Raw genomic sequence first — 19,426 nt, 5'->3', positions numbered from 1 at the left:
ATTATTATTTCAGGTTATACAGTGAAGTATTGATGTTCAATCCACACATATGAAGTAGCTCAATCGCCTTGTTGAAAGTATAGGTCACCAAATAAAACGTAGGCCATACAACTTTTACGTGTACTACCACAAACTGTTACAACAGTAAGTACCGTAGGAGTAAATCATGTCTATAATTTGTGAGTTTGGCATAAATTCCCAGGAAATGAGCAGCAGTAGTGAACCATCACTACACATTCACTATGTGTGCACTGAGGCCAGATGCGCTATTAAAAGGGAATTACACAATGAAAATGTAATTGTTCCAGACCTAAATGTTTTACTTCATGTATAATGTAATCATTGGTACTGACTCAGAACATCCAGCATCAAATTGCATTGTTTGATTGTAAAGAACAGAAACAAATTTTAACCATAAAACCCTGAAAACATAATTGAGCAAAAATCAACATAATTTGGGAAAAAATATCTAGCCAATTTCATATGCCCAATTTGCAGACAAAGTGGGCTTTGGATAAATCATGTGTAGTAGCTTCAGACTTTTTATGTAGAGCTAAAAGCTGCAAAAAACCTCTGAAAGCTGAAAACATATCTATCAAAGGCTGTTTAAGAAAGTACAATCAAATGTTGTTTTTGTTGAGTACAAACCATCCTGCACCACAGAAAATGTAGCAAAATGACCACACCCCAAGTGTCTTGATTACTAAAAGAAAAATCAATAATATGACGATGCAAAATTCTGTGTAATGGAAACGCCCCTGGGTCATGCAGATCCCCTGAATGCCTTCCCTACCTCTATTCGATTTGTATTGCTCAATGTTATTTCTTTGTCCCTGCTAGTTTTAAGAATCATAAACCAATGTGCATTGTGCACTGAACTGATTCTGTCATTCACAAAGGCCACAGATGTTATAAATACATGTATTCCACAGACTTTACGTGACCACTTGCAAAGGCACCAACTAATTAAGTTGAGATGTATAGTATATATTTTTTGTTTAGGTTGTGTCTGTGAGAGGGATTTTGACATTGAAAGCTCTCCAGAGGCATTAAAAACCATTGAACTAGTAAGCGCCACCATATTGGGGAGTGAAATGCTCATTGTTATAGGCGAAAGGGTACGCTGAGACTGTCTTCACCAATAACGTTAATGAGAATGAAGTAGAGAGAGTGTAATGTGTGAGATTGAGGAAGAGTGAGGGAAAAAGCTTGAGTGAGGGAAAAAGTTTGAGGCAGCAGCTTTCCGAAGCATGGTGCCTGTCTGAGTGGACACAAAATGCATAGGGGAAAGGGGGAGATTTAGAGTTCCTTCCTCTGGAAGAGTAGACGTTATATTTTCAATGATTGTGATGTCCTTATTTCTCTCCCAGGTTGCAGCAAAGCACATTAAAGGTCAAACAGTAGGCCCTATACTTGACATTAGGATTTTATTAGGATCCTCATTATCGCCCACCAGAAGGAGCTACTTTCATGGGGTCCTGACATTTCTACTGAACATTAATTCCTAGTAAATTACATTTACACCAATTTTTCTGTGTTATTTCAATCACAATCACGTCAAATGCTTTAATAATGCATACAGTTTTTGGCTAATCGGTACAGCAAATATATTCAGAGATTTTTTTTTTATTTGCATAAAATCTCGGATAATGCATTTTTTCTCTCTGACACATAAACTGACTCCGGCGAGAGATCATCTATCATTTGTAAAAGATCACGCTGTCTAAAGCGGAACTGTAGCGCTCATATCATATCAGTAGTTTTTAAAAAACATTTCGGTTTACCAAATACTATTCCAATAATAACATACTATTCAGATAGTAAAATCTTGTCTAATGCACATCCCTACTTTATACATATCTATAGGGTTGTCCCCATCGCGTATAATTCTCTAAATCTTAAGATTTTTTTAAGATTATTTACTGATCTGAATTTTATATTAGCACATTTTTGAGACACATTTTCCTACATTCGATAAATTCTCGTGATGCGTGGTTTCAGTCAGAGGGCTCGCTTGGCAGGCAACTAACTAGTTATTATGTCATCCTACATCTGGTTGGCTAGCTAGCCAGCTAACAGGCTACTGTAGCTTAACTAAAGTAATGAAGGAATCTAACCTAGGATTGCCACCCGTCCCGTATAATACGGTAACGTCCCGTATTGAAAAATAAAATGCTAGCTAGCCAACCAGATGTAGGCTGACATAGATCTATTAATATAGGTGACAATAACTAGTGATGGCCATTCGAGGCTTCATTAGCATTATTTTAGCAGCAGGATATTATGCTGGCAGCACTCAGATTTTCTTTAGCCATAATTGAAATGTATAGGGTAATATATTTAACAATCTAGTCTGTGAAAAAGAACAGATAAGAATAACATTGGAATGGAAAATAAACAAAATGTGAAGATTAGATTGTTAACTACACTAATTTATATATTTTAATGATCTCTTTTATTTTGAAAAAGAAAATCTGAGTTAGCACTGCTAGCATAATATCCTAGCTGCTGCTAGAAGAATGGTGATGAAGCCTCGAATGGCCATCACTAACAATAACTGACTTTTTTTCAAGTGAAAAGACGAGAGAATCGTGTAGCCAGCGAACTGACTAATATCCACTAGATCTGTTACATTTTAGGCTTCCTATTAGATAGCCAGCTACGTTTTTGTCTGTCCTGAACATCAGGTATATCGCGTTCTGACTGTTACGTAACCAGTTGTTTCCAAAGCCAGCGTCTCTAACCACTACGCTATTTAACAAGGGGTACTCAGTCAGTCAGTCAAGTTAGAGACGTTCGCTCTTCTAGGCCGGCAATAAATAAACAAATAGTATAGTTTTGCGGTGAAAGACCAGACAGCCATTTCATCAACTGAAAATATGTATCATCAATTCAGGACCGGTATCCATTATAAATAATCAATTTAAGAAGAGGATGCAATAATAGACTCCGCTACCAGTTGGATAACATGTCTATTGACATTCTGCCGCACCAGTTGTCAGAAAATGTCTGTTGACAAACTGACAATTTGCAGAACCAGTTGTCGGAAATCAGTCTGTAAAAAAAAAAAATCAGCTATGCTAGTCACTTTCATTCAGCTGTGAACAGCAGGAGCTGACAAGTCTACAGTAACATTACAGCAGGCATCTTGGCAATAACAAACAGCTGGCTTTTGTGAAATCTCATAATATTAGCTTGCAGCGTCTTACCAGAAATATCTAGTTAGCGTTGGTCTGTGAACTAGTAAATTATTGTCTATAATTTAACAATTTTGTTTAGGAGCACCAAAAGAAGCAGTGCATTGATCCAACAGATTTAAAAGGGCCACTTTAGGGTAATTCTGGTTATAATTTGCACAGGGTAAAACTGATAAAACGATTAATGAGGACTCTGCCTTTCAAAGTACCCATTAATGTGTCCAGATCCTTGGAATGTACAGTTCCAGGGATTGCTTTGGAACAACGTGTCTGCATTATATTGAATTGATGCACTATGCCATTCAAATGCACTGGTGTTGACAAAACAATGGATGCTGAGTCTGGATGCTGAGAGTTTGCTTTGACCATGTTGCTTGGTATGCTTTAAAAAGCCACTGTGAAAAAGGCAGAAAAGGGATTAAGTGGATAAAAATTTCCTCTTATGTGGCATTTCAAGTTGATCTTTAAACTGACAATAGTTTAGATGATAAGTGAGCTAGCTATTGACTAACCTATAAATAAGGAAAAAAGTGTAGCAGTGATAATGTGACTATAAGACTATAAGATGTAAGATGTACAACACCATTATGTCATCTTTTGAAAGCCAGAAAATATAAAATAAGGAATGTGAAAGAGGACTCAAACATTGACATTCTGCTGTAAAAGGAGGGTGATAGGTTTGCACGATATTGGAAATAACTGACATTGTGATATTTTGTAATATAATAGTACAGTAATAGTACAGCAATAGCAACAGTAGTAAAATAGAATGTGCAATTGGGCATAACTTGCAAGATGCAGTCTGTGGCAAGATGCAGACTGCAATCTGTTCAACTTTTTCAGGTGCAGCCTTCACCATGTTCGCTGCATTGTCTGTTGTAATACAGACAAGACGACTCTCATCTAGGCCCCAATCAGCTAAAGCTTCTCTCATCCCTGTTGCGATGTTCTGACTTGTATGATCCTCTGGGGAAAATGCAGTTTGCAAACAGAGACTTTTCAGGTGGAAGTCATTAATAAAATGTACGGTCAGACTTATGTAGGGCTCCATTGTCCGGCTGGACCACAAGTCTGTTGTTTCTGTATAATATTCCACTTGTGACAGCTCTGTTTCAACTTGTGTCTTGCATTTCTCGTACAACTCTGGGATGGCAACTTGAGAAAAATAGTTGCCTGATGGCATTACATACCACGACCGGATAATGTTTTTAAAACCCTCTTTGTTAATTGGTACCATGTCTTTGGTGACGTCAAATGTTATTGAATCTGTGATTTCTCTCTGCCGTTTGGAACATTTCTCATATGGTGTAATACTGGCAAATGCATCCAAAATAGATTTTTGCTTTGGAGGGCATTGAGATGCTTTGCACTAGTCATACGAAGATTTGTGGTGCCGCCTTTAATGATCTAACAAATTGGTCATGTTTGGCAGCAATCGCAGCAATTCTTCTTGGGTATGACTTTACTAGCTTTGCAATTGTTTTGGGCAGTTTCTTCGATTCTACCTTGTAGTTCTTGTGAAACTCAGTCAGATTGGAACTGTGATCTTTAGGTCGCCCTAGAGATGTTCAATCGGGTCTAAATTGGGGCTGTGGCTGGGCCAATCAAGGACATTCAGACTGGCCCGAAGCCACCCTGTACATGGCAAAGTTTTACTGCTCACCAACTGTATCTCTCAGGGATTACGTTATTACACAATTAACTTGTAGACCACGAGTACGTTCAGTATTAACATATCAGGAGTGCCATAACGTTCAATATCAACATATACAAGTACTATTGGTCCTTAACGTTTCATTATTATGTACATGCATGTCCTTAACGTAATCGATTGAAAATGATTGTTACGAATGAACTTTACGCTTAAGGATAACTTAAGGGTTAAGGTTAGGAATTACGGTAATGGCGTTAGGAAAAACATTTGGGTTAGATTACGGTTAAGGTTAGGCATCACAGCCCTGTGGTTAGGATTAGGGTGAAGGGAAAGGTCACAAAAACAGAAATTGCGTGTCTGAACAACGCAGTTCCCCAACAAAAAATGTCTCGCTACTCATTGGAATCGAACTCGCAATCATCAGACTAGTCGGTTGCGGAAACAACTTTCAGTCCACCCACATAAGGTTTAGTCTACAAGTTAGTAGCATATTTACATAATTCTTGCTAAGCTTCTCAAGGTCACCTAATACAGAAAGAGGTACAGTTTTCCTTAGCGAGTTATTCAGCAAGGTCAACACTATCACGTACACCATAAAATGAATTCTCTATTCGCAGCACGCACTGTAACTTAATGAGTAGAACGTTTTGATATGCTTGCTTTGTTAATATCAACAGCTTGTGTGTGCTCTAAACAAGTAATATTTTATTTTCTCTGTTTCATCAATTGACAAAAATCCACAGTGAACATCAAGAATTCAAGAACTAAAAATGTGTTTATTATAATCTACTGGGTTTTGACCTATAGACTACTGCTCAAACTTCACTGCTATAGAATGTTTATAAGGTTGCATATTGCTAAAATATTATTTATTTCTCGACCTGCATTTTACCTCAATGGTCCAGGATCAAAATGTTGGCCACCAAGGCATAAAGTAACAAGTTACATTGCTAAATTATATTGCACAGCTTTTTAATACAAAAGCTTAGTAACCGAAATCCATCAGCGTATTTCTTATGTGGCCCACAATAAATGCAGGAAAATGTATGTGATCTGTCAATGTCTCATTTACAGGATTTGCTTCTCCCATCTGAACTAATATATTGGTTAACAGCTTTTTAATAATCAAACAATATGTAGCCTATGAATAGATGCATATTACAGCATACCAACCCAAAGTAAATATTCCCTGAATAAACAAATTGGCTTTATTGACGGAGTATATACTGGCTTGGTTTTTGCTCTGACATGCACAGTGAAGTATGGGACCTTTTATAGACAGGCACTTCCCTTTCTAAATCATCTCCAATCAACTGAATTTGCTGCAGGTGGACTCAAATTAAGTTTGAGGATGATCGAAGGACACAATATGCATCTTCGCTCAATTTGGAGTGTCATGGCACAAGAGTCTCAATATTTATATCCATGAGGTATTTAATTTAAAAAAACATGTTTTCACTTTGTCATTATGAGGTATTGTGTGTGGATTGATGGCAAACCATGTATTTACTAAATTAAATGAATTCTATAACAGAACAAAATGTGGAGGGGTCTGAAAACTATCTGAAGGCACTGCATACTGGATTTCCTTTTAAATTCCTTTTAATGCCTAATTAACATTTAACTTTTTTCATTGGAAATGTACTGTCATAGCCCTACAATGACGGAGAGACTATACTATGTATGCATGGTTTGAAAACCCTTGACATTATTAAGATGTCAATAAGATGAATTATGAAAATGAAGCTCTTGACTAGTCATTTGAATCACACACTGCCAGGCAACAGTATAAATTATATTCCACACAGCTCATGTAATTAAGACTCTCAGATCATGTAATTGAGATTCTCAGATCATGTAGTGGAGATCTCTTTGATGTGTTGATTCACTATTACATGAGGCAAGAAGGCCATAAGAAAAACACAATAAATGAAGCAACCATTTCTGGCTGTAGTAAAACCCCTTAAAATTGACATAACAGAGTTATGCGCAACTGGTTGTCCATATTACAGGCAGTAATAATCATATATGGTCTGATTAGCAAGTTTGATACTCCAATAAAAATGATATCTTTCCTTAAGATCTCCAACCTAACAATCATCTCTGATAAGCTCTCTACAACCAGTGAGCGAAAACATAAGCAATCAGACTAATATCCAGTACTCTATTCTTGTGTGTAGATGCCTAGAGACTTAAAACTTTTGAAGGCGGTGAATTTGGCCTAATCATTATCAACAACAGTTATATTTCTCAGCTCAGTTCTCTGTGTTCTTGCAGCTTTTTTCACAGACGAGGTAATGCAGACATTTTTTGTTGCTAATTGAAGTTATGTGTGTAACTCTTTGGAAGCAGGATTCTTTTGGAAGTATCACGCAAAAGCACATCTCTTCTCATCTTCCGATTCAAGCAAATTGGGATGGAGATGTGGTAGGATAGAAAAAGGGCTACTTGTTTGCAGCTAGCTCGGCTAAATGAATGACCCAAATATTACAACAATTTGGCTGCACAGATCGAGGTCATCACCTTTTAATCGGCCCAGACCTCACTCAGCCTCTGTACCTACTCAGTCGCTAATGAGAGGCAAATGTTGGAACCAGAACAGAGAACTTGAAGCTCCTTTTCAAATCAACATTGCTGGCTGCAATGACACTACATTTCTTATGAAAACCCAGAATAACATTTTGCAGTTTAGTCCTACAATACTATTTCAAGCAAGTGGATAGATGGATGAGACCTGACATTCTCTTATAGAATTCTCTAATACAAAGCAGAATTCATGGTTCCTTCAATGATGGCAATTTGTCCAGGTCTTGATGCAGAAAAGCATCTCCAAACCATCTCACTGCCTCAAGCATGCTTGACGAAATGCATATGTGGTGTTAAGTGTTTGCTAGACATACCAGGGCATTTGTAGCTTGTCTCCCACTGATCTGTAAATAGAATATTGTTCCAGAATGTCTAAGGATAATCCAGGTGCTTCCTGGCTAACTTGAGACGAGCATTCGTGTATTTCTTACTAAGTAGTGATTCTATCATGAATCCCACTTGCTGGTGGTGGTGTTATGTTAACACTGTCCTTTGCCTGGAGATCACTGGATGCTCCAGGGTTCTTTGTGACAACATAGATTTTACCACATGCTCTTATAGAGACTTGTAACCCTTTCCAAATGAATATGTGGTGATTTTGTAATGTAAGTACTGACAACTTCAATATGAAGGCAAGTGCCAAAGCAGGGCTGGCTCATATCAGGTCAGATTTTCAAACACCTGACCCTAATCATTATTTTCATTGACTTGAATTAACTAGGAGGAAATACAGAATAAACAAGGCATCAGTTAACATGCATATTAGTGAAAGGAGTTTGCAAAATGTAGTTACAGAGCTGAGCTGACCACTGGGTTATGCAGCAGCTTGGCGCAGCAATCACATTTAAAAAAAAATGCAATCAACGTAGTTGGCACAATTGCCAGCTCTCAACAGCAACACAAATCATTCACACAACTTTTGTCACACTGTGTTACATTACATAACCAACTTTGATATCATAGCATGGTATAGCAAAAACACGGCACATTTGAACGTAAATGACAAATTCTCCATAGTAACCAAGTAACTATTTAACCTCAATCTGATTCATTGAGAAATGCATTTAGATCTTGTTAGTTAAAGTGTTGGGTTGAATGACTAGGCACATTTTATAAACACAAAGTATAGCCTTGACCTGGCAGCAAACTCACAGCCTTAGGATGCTGAGACAGCTGCTCTGACCACTGAGCTATGCAGCAGCTTGGTGTGGACTGCAAATGTTCTAAATACAACTACGCAATCATACGTGTTTGTGGACATTTCAGGTCTCTGCATGTGCCAATCAACATTATTTTGAAACTGTCAGCCCATTACACATCATTCACCCAAGTTTTATCAAAAAATGTATAGCAGGACCAGAGAAATTGCCTATGACAAATATGTGAACAATCGAAGAGACGAACCAGTTACACAGTCCCAATTCAGATTTCATCTGTGTGGGAAAACTAACAGGGGCAATATGTTTATCACATCTGAAGATGGCATGTTGGATTACCCAGCACACCAAATACATGAAATACACATCTAACAGGTATTTGTTTTTCCCCTCTATTAGTAAAACCCATAAATAGACCTTACTGAATTCAGCATGAAAAATGTGCAATGAAGAAAAAATTGACGGTGGCAAATACATTTTCACGGCAAGATATCTATCAAGGTAAGAGTTAAGGAACACTCACACATAGGTGGATTTAAATGGTGCAGTTTTTTGGAGGAAAATGTACTATTTCATAAGATACAACATTCCAAGCATCCTGCAAAAACCACATTAAATAATTACCATTTTAGTAATGCAGATGTGTGCATGTGGTCAAGTTAATAAAGAGAAGATGAAAGAGTAAGCATCTTACCAGGCCTGAGATTGGTCACGGTCCAGGATTATATAAAGGGATTTGTGGTCATATAGAGAAAAAAAGCCTTAACAACTCTTTGAGTGAAGCCTATTACAGATGATGGCCACAAACACAACGACGGACAACAATCAATTTAGCCGTCCGCTCACTCATTGACGCTGCAACCCCTCCCCAATGACACTCCATTGTGCTCTTGTCCTCTCTCTTCCTCCACACCCCCGCCCCCCACCTCATCCCTCCACCTTTGTTCAGCTCTCTCTTCCCTCACTGGATGCATACAGGGGAGCCAGCAGGGTTTTCTTTAATAGATCTTCTTTGATATTGTTTTTAGTGCACTGCCCTAATAAATCATGAGGTCTGTTGTGAAGCCAAGCAGCTTGACCATAAACAATACATTGAGAAGCCCTACCTCAGGGTCTATGGACGGGTTAAAAAGTCTCTCACTGATTCCTCACAGAATTTGAAATAAGCATGTCAACTCAGATGGTATGGCTAGGTTTTTTCCTCCCCATGTTTGTACCATTTAAGTTGACAGCTAGTTTAAAGAACTGATCACAGGAATTAAAAAAAGACATGACTCTTTCTAGACTTAAGTTGAGATTCAGGGTCTATTCTTTGAGACAAGAGGGACATCACAAACTTCTTTCAGGAAATCAAATTTGTCTACAAAGCACCCCCAAAGTCCCCCAAAAAACACAACACCACCATTCATCTGAGCCAGTCAGAGCTGATTAAGGCATCCAAATAGTTTTTCCATATGGACAGCAGTGCCTCCGCCACCCAGCATTAACACCGCAATGTTTTAGCCTCAACATGACCTTGGCTGCAGAGAACATCAATGCATGGAATAAACATCTCAGCAATGTCAGCAAATAAGTAATTGTAGATAATGCTTTGACAATTAATTTAAGCAGTTTTCAGTGTAGGAGCCGATAAAATCTGATGTAATTTCTACCAATTCCATATGAACTGTTTTAATATCACACCTCCATATAACAACCCAGTAGTGAGCAGGTCAAATTTCTTCTTTTTCAACAAACACCTGCTGGTTTATTTATTGAACATAATTGCAGTTTACTAAATAATTCTACAAGGTACTTTTTTGTACACTGTTTGTCTTCAACTCTCAGAGGTCTTCTTCAACAATGATCTAATTTGTTCTCTAAAAGAAAAAAGAGATGGGTGCATGATGCCAAAAATCATCCCATTTAAATACAAGAGAAATGGGAAGGTGGAAAATAGTTGGGCTGTAAGAACCCTCAGACCCAATCGTTATTGCAATGTCCTCATGAACATTTAAAAAAACGACATGACAAACTACTGGAACACTAGTTAGTAATATATCATGGCTCGTACGGAAATCCATCACACGTCTTCTAATGTCTTTGGAATAGTCATCAACATTCTGAGATACTGAGGTTGCATGTACCTAGGATGTGGAGGCAGCAGCAAACAATTTACTAAAGAACTAAATTCCTGAGACAGGAATAGAACCTGCCATGTTCCTGCCTTCCTGCCATGTTGCTGTCATCCTGCCATGTTCCCCTCTCCCGTGTTTTCTTTGTTATACAAATGAGACTGCAGTACTATACATAGCACCTGCAAAGCTGACCTAGCCAATCAGCAGCCTTACATCTAAAGTGTCATTGGCAAGCATTACATCAGATTGATGAGTCACTCGTAGGCTTGGGGGACAACACAACACAGGCCCCCGTCCTCCTGTATGTCTCTACCCAACCGCCACACTAAAGAAGAATGTGTGCGTGTGTGTGAGTGTGAGGGGAGGGAGGGGCCAAACAGGGTCCCCTCTCGACTTTCGAAGTCCTTTCCACTCCAGTGAAGAAAATAATCCTTTCAGAGATTGGGGGGGTGGCTTGCTTCTGAAGACAAACCCAAACTCTTTATTTTCTATTTGCCCCCCACCCAATACTCTATAGAATGCCTTCAGAGCTCACACAATGCAAATCAGTCTGGGTCCCCTTTTCATGGACTGATTAATATGCAAAGATGGATCATTCTTATCAAACAGTAAGCAATGAAAAAAATAATAAGCAAGCAGTGGAGTCATTTAGAATTGTTCATTCTTTTTCATCATTTTGAACTGCAATTGGTTCATTCAAGAAGTAAGAAATAAGTTTAGCTGATGACATACCAGTTCTTGACAATAATTTGTTAACTAACTGATCTTGAGGATTTCACTATGTTACAACTTACTGTTAAATTGTTTCTAACCTTTAGAGTTAGTATCGCACACACAAATTAAGCTTAGTCTAGGACTAAAATATCAAGTTCAATAGAAAACTCCATTGAGCTTGTTTTTTAGTTCTAGACTAGGCTTAATCTGAGTCTGCGAAACTGTAAATATTCCAAATTTTTGCAGGGACTCTATTTCTTTCACAGAGTTTCCAATGGGAATTGAAACAAAGCACACACCATTGAAACAAAGCACCCGCCTATTATCCTAGCACATGTTTCACTGACAACATCCCGGCTGCCATACACCCCTACCCAGGCTATTCGTAAAGCCACCTCTGGGGTCTTGGCCTTCCCGCCCCTTCGGTACAGTTCCCGATCCACACAGTCAAAAAAACGTATCTGTCCTGGCACCTCAATGGTGGAACCAGCTTTCTATGGTGGCTAGGATAGCAGGGTCTCTACCTATCTTCAACACACATCTGAAAACTTACATACAATACATACAATAGTTCCACTGCCACCACCTGTCTGTTATCAGTTAACTTTCATGTTTTATGTTTATTATTTATGGTGTTGTTTCCAGCACTGACTTTTGCTGATAACTAATTGATTGATTAGAATGCACTTACTACTAATCTGTGTGTTTTTTTCACCTTGCTCTTAAAATGCATACACTTACTGTTAGTTGCTCTAGATAAGAATGACTAAATGACTAAAATGTCAAATCATTCTTATATGCACAGCCAATAGGCGTTAAATTAAGAGCCAATCTTCTATGAGCGGATGTAATTGGTTGTGCAAAGTTTGTTAATCTTGAAACCAAATTTGCTATCTATTGTATCCTATAATGACTACTTCTTGAAAAAATGTAAATATTTTGATGACCTGAAAGTTAATCCAATGATTTTGTTAAAATAGTCCCATAGATATAATAATTATTTTTTGCCGGACCGTGTAAGTGGAGCCAGCCAAGAGCGAATGTCTCTTACTGAGGGACTGTCTGACTGACTACCCTTTGTTAAATAACATAGTGGTTAGAGACGCGGACTGCCAAGCAGTGGACTGGGGTTTGATCTTTACCACTGACCAAACAAAGTAGTCATTAGGATTTGTCCAGGATAAACTAAAACTTTGCTGGCTACAAGCTTCAGTAGCTACTTATAGTAAGCCTAGATTAGACTGTTTACGGATATATTGCGACTATTTCTGGTGGTTCTTCCAACAGCCAATCAATGATACCCTAACACTTACAGCCAATCAGAGTGATACCCTAACACCAACAGGCAATCAGGCTGATACCCTAAAAACCAGCGCCAACATAACTTTGTTTAAGCTGCACTAGATAGGATTTATTCAGTAAAAAAATATATATAGTAAAGTGCCAGTGGGATGTCATTTTATCATTTTTGGGGCACGTCGTTACTTCCCAGCCAATCCCGTTCCAGTCAATTGCCTTCTGAGAGACAGGCTTTCCTCCTTGGCTTATTTTGTGAACCTGCATTTCACCTGGATGATATTATATATACCATAAGTATGCTGTAAGGAACTAAGTTTGCTTACTGTAAGAAACTATAATGGCAGCTAGAGACCAGGGCCCAGTTTCCCGATAACATGGAACTTACGGTTGTTTAATGATGCAAGTAGCCTTAAGATCAACTTTGTTACTACGGACTTACACCTGTTTCCCAAACCACCACGTATGTTGCTCTTTATAAAGGGCATCGTAAGTTCTACGTTATGGCCATTTGGAATGGAATTAGGCCATGTTTGGTGTTTGTAATGGAATTAGGCCATGAATACGTTTTAAAATATAGCCTATTTTAACCAGTACATTTGTCTAACTACAGTACTATACCTATCTGGCTAAAACATTGCCACCATGCAACCAAAACTAGGAGCACAGAAATGGAAGGACAAATCTAAAAGAGAACGTCTAAATATGTGTAGCAGTTAAGTAATGTTTGGTTGGGACTGAGTAGACTATGGATTGAAAATATGTGACATAATTAATTACCTGTGTTGAAAACAAAGTGATTTCCATATGGCCTAGTTATGAATTAAAACATTAAACCATAAAATGTTTATGACCTGTTTTTTGGACAGTAATATAATTACTATTAATTATTTTTTTATTCCTGTCGGTGTCCCTGTCATTCCTGTCAGTGTGCCTGCTTCAATATAAAGACTTGAACATAGAGAAAAGAGTCTCAATGATAACAATGGTAATATCTTCCCCAGGTGTCACCAATGAATAAATCACGATATTAATTTTTTGTGATTAAATCATACAATCATTTAGCATGCCTGGTTTTAACAAATCATTTAAGCTTTTTCACTTTCATTCTATTATTCCACTGGCTGAATTCTTAGACAATAATTAAATATAGTGAATGTATATATTTTGACTGGATTGAGTCGCTTAAGTTTATGTACCATAAAAAAACCCAGTCAGTTATTTAAAATGTGACTTATTTATAAACTACTAAAACTAAACTGTTGCTTCAGTTAACTGAATCGCTTTCAAATTTACTGTATGAAAATGTTATTTACTTATATTCAGAATGTACAGAAACAAAAAACAAACACAATTATGTTAAAATTGTTTAAAAAAGGATAGCCTACATCAAAAACCATCTAAATGAAGATTACTAATACATCTATGAAGGGGATTCTTGTTAGAATCCCCATTGTAGACCAACACATAGGCTGCTGAAATATCTCACCCGGCACAGCCAGAAGAGGACTGGTCACCCCTCTGAGCCTGGTTCCTCTCTAGGTTTCTTCCAAAATTGCGGCCTTCTTAGGGAGTTTTTCCTAGCTACTGAAATTCAACACTACTGTTGTTTGCTCCTTGGGATTTAAGCCCAGGTGTTTCTGTAAAAGCACTTTGTGACAACTGCTGTTGTAAAAAGGGCTTCATAAATAAATTTGATTCATTGATTGAAACAGGCACAATCCTTTTTAGTAGCCTAATAGTTAGGCCTTACTTGGCAGCTAAAACAAGATTTCCAATGTTCAACATGGAACAAGCTGAATATTACATCACTTTAAAAGTTGTGAGTCAAGGGCCTATTTACAGGCAGCCATGAATTGTATGGTCAGGACTTAGTTGGTGATTTGCTAACGTTGTTAGCAAAGAGTACATTATACTGATATGTATTATTGTATCCACCCACTTAGTAAAAAAGGTCAAAGGTGCAATGATCATATTTTTGGCACTCTGCACCTGAGAGAGACCAAGGGAAGGGGAACACAGTAAATATTGAAATGAGAGATTTAAATGTATACCTCTCATGTCAATATTGATATTATTTACTGATATTTGTTTGTGGAATAAAATGTAAGATTGTTGATTGGGGGCTATGTGTGGTTGTCCATGCAGGTGTTTGAGTAGCAAAGACACCAAAATAGTCTTTACAGTATCAGGAGGACTAGCTGAAGAAAGTCTGTTTGATGAAATGGTCAATTTTCAGAGGTTGCTGTTAACTCCTGGATGGGCCCAAACTAAGAGATTAAGGGTAGACATGTCATTTTGTTTGGGAGGAAGTGTCTGTATTTCATACATACACACGAATGTAGCCCATAATTACAAACAACTGTAGTGCTACATTGAAGACTGTAAAATGTATTTACAATGCTACATCATAGCAGAGTTATGGCAAATACGTTTTCTGAAACACTGTGTGTTTCCCTTTAAATACTATGCCTCTCGCCCAACTGGAACGGGACTGGGTTTAAAGTATACAGCTGTATGTTTTATTCATATCCTATTCCAAGCAACAGACCAAAAGCCTTATAATTTTCCCTTGTTCGGCTGCTTTTTACAGTTACCCCCTCTCAAAAATAGGCAATCATATTTTCATAGTGGCTTTGAACTTGCCACAGAAGTTGAAGTCCCAGATGTTAACCATTTTGGAATTGTTTATTTTCTCCCCAACTGTTGACAATCTTAAACTTCGCCCTCATCTTGAGGTCAAATCTAGGACAAACACACATAATGCACATGCTTTCTGGAAGATCTTTGCACTCCCTAGTCTTTATTTGCTTGACAAAATAACTCCCTGAAGTGTGCTCTTCTGGATTTACTTCTCTGACAGCAGACCTGAACCTGACAAGAGAGAAAAAAAAATTGGACCAGGGGCTTCCCAGAAAATGTTGCCAATGTGATGGGAATGTGGGGTTGGGGGCCATCGTTTGGCTGGTAGTCACACAAGCACTTAATGGTAAGGGATGCAGCAGAAGCAGCTGCACGCTAACATTACATGTCAACACCAGACAACAGAATAGGCACAGTTTCTGCACCACTAATCCTGTCACAAATCACACCACCCCCAATGGAATATTCAAACTGTGACAGGAGCCAACTACATAAACTATTTAGAACAGCATTTGAGAGATAAAAGTCATGAAAGAAAAAGAGAACTGCTTTTCACTTGGCTGAGTCAGAGAATGGAATGCAACCAGCAAAAGCTCCCACTCTGTCTGGTTGGATCCCCCAAGAGCTCTCTGCCTCCAGACTGATGGTAACAGATGTGATGGTGCACCTCCATTCAACAGAACCAGTTACTCCTAATACCTCCCCCAACCAGCCAAAGCCTTTGTACCGATGCCTTTTTGTCAATGCAATTTCTCTCTCAAACAATATTAAATTTCATCCACCAGAATCTACCAGTGATTTGGGCCTTGGAACTTGGCCATGGTTCCTTGTTAACCTCTGGCATTGACAAATAATTATCTGGAAACTAGACATTATATTGTTCCTGCACAATATTTTGATATTGCTTTCTAAAAGCATATTACTGTCATTACTCACTTAATACCCCAGAGGACAATCAAATAATGTGATAAATGTCTTGTTTTAACTTAGGTGCAATGGGGTTGGACTTAGTTATTCACAAATGTTACATTATCTTGCTTTAGTCCAACATGGCTTCCCTCCACAAAAAGTTAACTTAAGAAGGCTATTTGTAGTGAACGCTAAGGTACTGATGTTGAGGTGCTCTTCATTTTGGCCCTACTGTTGCTTAGTCCTCTTTACAACTTACGTTCGATAACACTTCCAGTGCAGTTATAACACTTCCAGTGCATTTCTTCAGATTCAAACTTGCAAGCATTTGGGACCAACTAGGTTTATGTTTAACGCCCAACCAAGGTTGTTGGGGCAGGGGGGACAGGGGTATCTGTCACTTTAAGAGAAACATTAAGTGCTCCCCCCAATATAAAACTCAATCCAACACCCCTGCACCCAATCACCATCCCTGACCACGACTCCCTAACAAAACAATACTTAAGCTGTGTGTACCATAGCTGCAGTATAGTTACAGTCAACACGTGCAGATCCTGAACAATAAAGCAAATTTACTTGATCTGAGCAAGTATGTAACTATTTTGGAAAATGCAATTAGATTCAGTATGAACATATCAACAGAGTTATTATGTTCAATATAAATGACTTGCGCTTACGTTCTGTGTAAACATATGAGGTGCCATTTACTTACTAATGGAAACTGGCCGCTAGGGGCAGTTATGAACGCATTTATACTTAAATAGATTGGCTAGGGTGATCTAGTTGGGGATGGTGGCCAACCGTTTCGCAAAAACGTATTAAGATGGTTGCAAGTTCGATTCCAGCCAGAGGCTAAATATTTTTTTGTCGGAGTATTGTGTTACACATAACCTCCACCACAGTACTGTGAGGCCTAAACGTAACCTAATCCTAACCGTATTCCTAAACCTAACGCCAGTACAACCTTAACCCTGTGCTAACCTAAACCATTAACATTAAGATAAGACATCATTCGTTTCATTTCAATCAACCAACATAATAGCAAAACGTTAAGTAGCAATGTATAATAGCAAGACATTTGACCAAGCGCACTGGGGATATAGTGAACGTAATTGCACCGATATATGACCATATAGCCTAATCAACTAAATAGAATTTTACAAAATATTTCCATTCAAACGTAATTCCTGAAAGGTATGGCAGTAACATAGATATGTTAGTTAGTTCAACCATATCATAACGAACTTTCTATTTTGATTGAAATTACATTCCCCTCCCGTCTGCTTTTGTCCAAAATATTTACTTAATCAAATCGCATTATTCTAAATGACTGAATGCAGCAAACAAAGTACCAGTCTTTTAATAACAATCTGATGGCAATATTGGACTACAAAGCAACATATTGGTGACTTATATTAATAATGCATTGAAAAGCATCGATTATCCAGTGCCTTACTCTTTCATGGAAGAAATGTTTTCGCTCTCATAAAGTTGCCGTCATAGCTTAAACTGTGCCTAATACACCCTAAAATATTTCACGTAACTGCTTTTTTTGTTCCATATTTGGAAAATGGGTACATCGCAGCTCCAGTCTTGCCATGAGATTGGATGACAAACACCGCGTTTGATGCTGATTTTTACATGGACGGAAATCCTGAATTGTATTATCACACAACACGTTTGGATTGCATTTACATACCCGCCAAACACATTGTTTTCTGGCTGGGTGAACTACACTTTTCATTGTTTTATTAAGTGTTTTGAGCCTTTTGTATTATTTTGCTACAGTGCTATGCCTCGATCATCCAGAATCTATCGAGAACCTTCGTGATTGTCCCAAACTATTTCAAGTGCGAATAGTAACCTCAGGTAGCCCAGGCTTGGGTTATGGACAAAAGCATCCCTATTATCAATTCGCTAAACTCATATACAGCGGTAACTTCAAATGTATATTTAAGGTACTAAAAGCAACCAAATTATTTTCTGCAATGCTACTGTGAAGGGTTATCACTTTCCCCTGAAATAAATATGAGGCACATTCAAACACATGAATTTGAAATTAAACTATCGGGGGATTTCGCTGACACAAAGGACCACCAAGGCAGCGCTTGTTTCACTGACTCTCCTCCCAAGACTGAATGTATCCATCTACTCCTTGGATCTAACCTATCCACAGCAACAACAAAGCTCATTATAAAAAACAGGTTGTCCAACTGTTTCAATCAAACGCGGTATATTCCAGGGACATTTTCAGAATTAATACAGTATCCTACGTACAGTAGCCTAGTCCATAAGCGATAAAATTCAATCTCGTTCATTTTCATTCATGCTACCACGGCAGTTACTTAGAGAACCAGCATACTATCCGGTTCGTCTCCTATCTAAGCGAAACTCCTGTTTGTATAGCTCTGTGTATTTTCCAAGACGACAGCTCATTTGATAGAACTGTCCGTTCATTGAAACCTATTAGACGCAGTTACCACGGATGGGATGTTGATGCTGCCATGAACAGTAAACAAACCACAAACACTTTCAGAATTTAAAGAACCCATGCATTGTTTAAATGAACGACTTGACCATCTTAAATAATTTCTTGAAAAAAACTATGTGGAAATACATCATCTTACCTGCATAGCCAAAGAACAATGCCCAGATGAGATCCCTTTTTAGAAGCATTGCAATATCTCAAAGATATTCTCCTTGAAGAATAGATGGACAAACTTGGCTGGACAAATTATGTGTTCTGAATGTATATTTATTTTCTAACTACTGTAGTCTAGTAATTTTATAATTGGTCCTTGCAGCTAGCCGGGTACGCACGCGAGCAGCTCACAGAATAAGTGACAAGAAGCAGCCGTAGCACACACAACACGAATTAATCCGCCTGGGCAAATCGTTCGCGCTCACACACTCGAGGGGCCCAAGGATGTAGGAACAAACTAGTGCGCTTAACTCGCTCTCCGCTGCGGCTGCACGGAGACGGCAGATGGTGTGTTTGGAATCTTGTTGTGGAACCTGGGAGTAATTCGGATTAGGAATGTAATGAATCCCTATATTGATCCTTATAAAACAGTACTTTTTGAGTACTGTTTTTAAACAAAACATTTTTAAACAAAACATTTTTGTCTTGGCCATTTACAACGTTGAAAGAAA

At 38.2% G+C, this 19,426-nt stretch overlaps 1 protein-coding gene across 16 annotated transcripts in view; it reads right to left on the bottom strand.

Moving 5' to 3' along the window:
- Nucleotides 1-19,131, bottom strand: part of ncam1a (neural cell adhesion molecule 1a) — a 239,322-nt gene extending 220,191 nt beyond the window's left edge. For 10 of the 16 annotated variants that reach the window (XM_034293437.1, XM_010893520.5, XM_010893517.5 and 7 more), the window contains exon 1: nucleotides 18,901-19,130. In XM_034293437.1, the coding sequence (XP_034149328.1) occupies nucleotides 18,901-18,949 (49 nt within the window). In that variant the 5' untranslated portion in view covers nucleotides 18,950-19,130. Of the gene's footprint in view, nucleotides 1-18,900 lie in introns of all 16 variants that reach the window. The other 6 variants (XM_010893513.5, XM_010893514.5, XM_010893515.5 and 3 more) reach the window with 2 other exon arrangements.
- Nucleotides 19,132-19,426: the final 295 nt, after the last annotated feature.

The sequence above is a fragment of the Esox lucius genome, chromosome 7 (assembly GCF_011004845.1).
Source record: "Esox lucius isolate fEsoLuc1 chromosome 7, fEsoLuc1.pri, whole genome shotgun sequence".
In the NCBI taxonomy this organism is placed as follows: domain Eukaryota; kingdom Metazoa; phylum Chordata; class Actinopteri; order Esociformes; family Esocidae; genus Esox; species Esox lucius.
The sequence above is the reverse complement of the archived record's forward strand: the minus strand, read 5'-3'. Positions and strand labels throughout refer to the sequence as shown.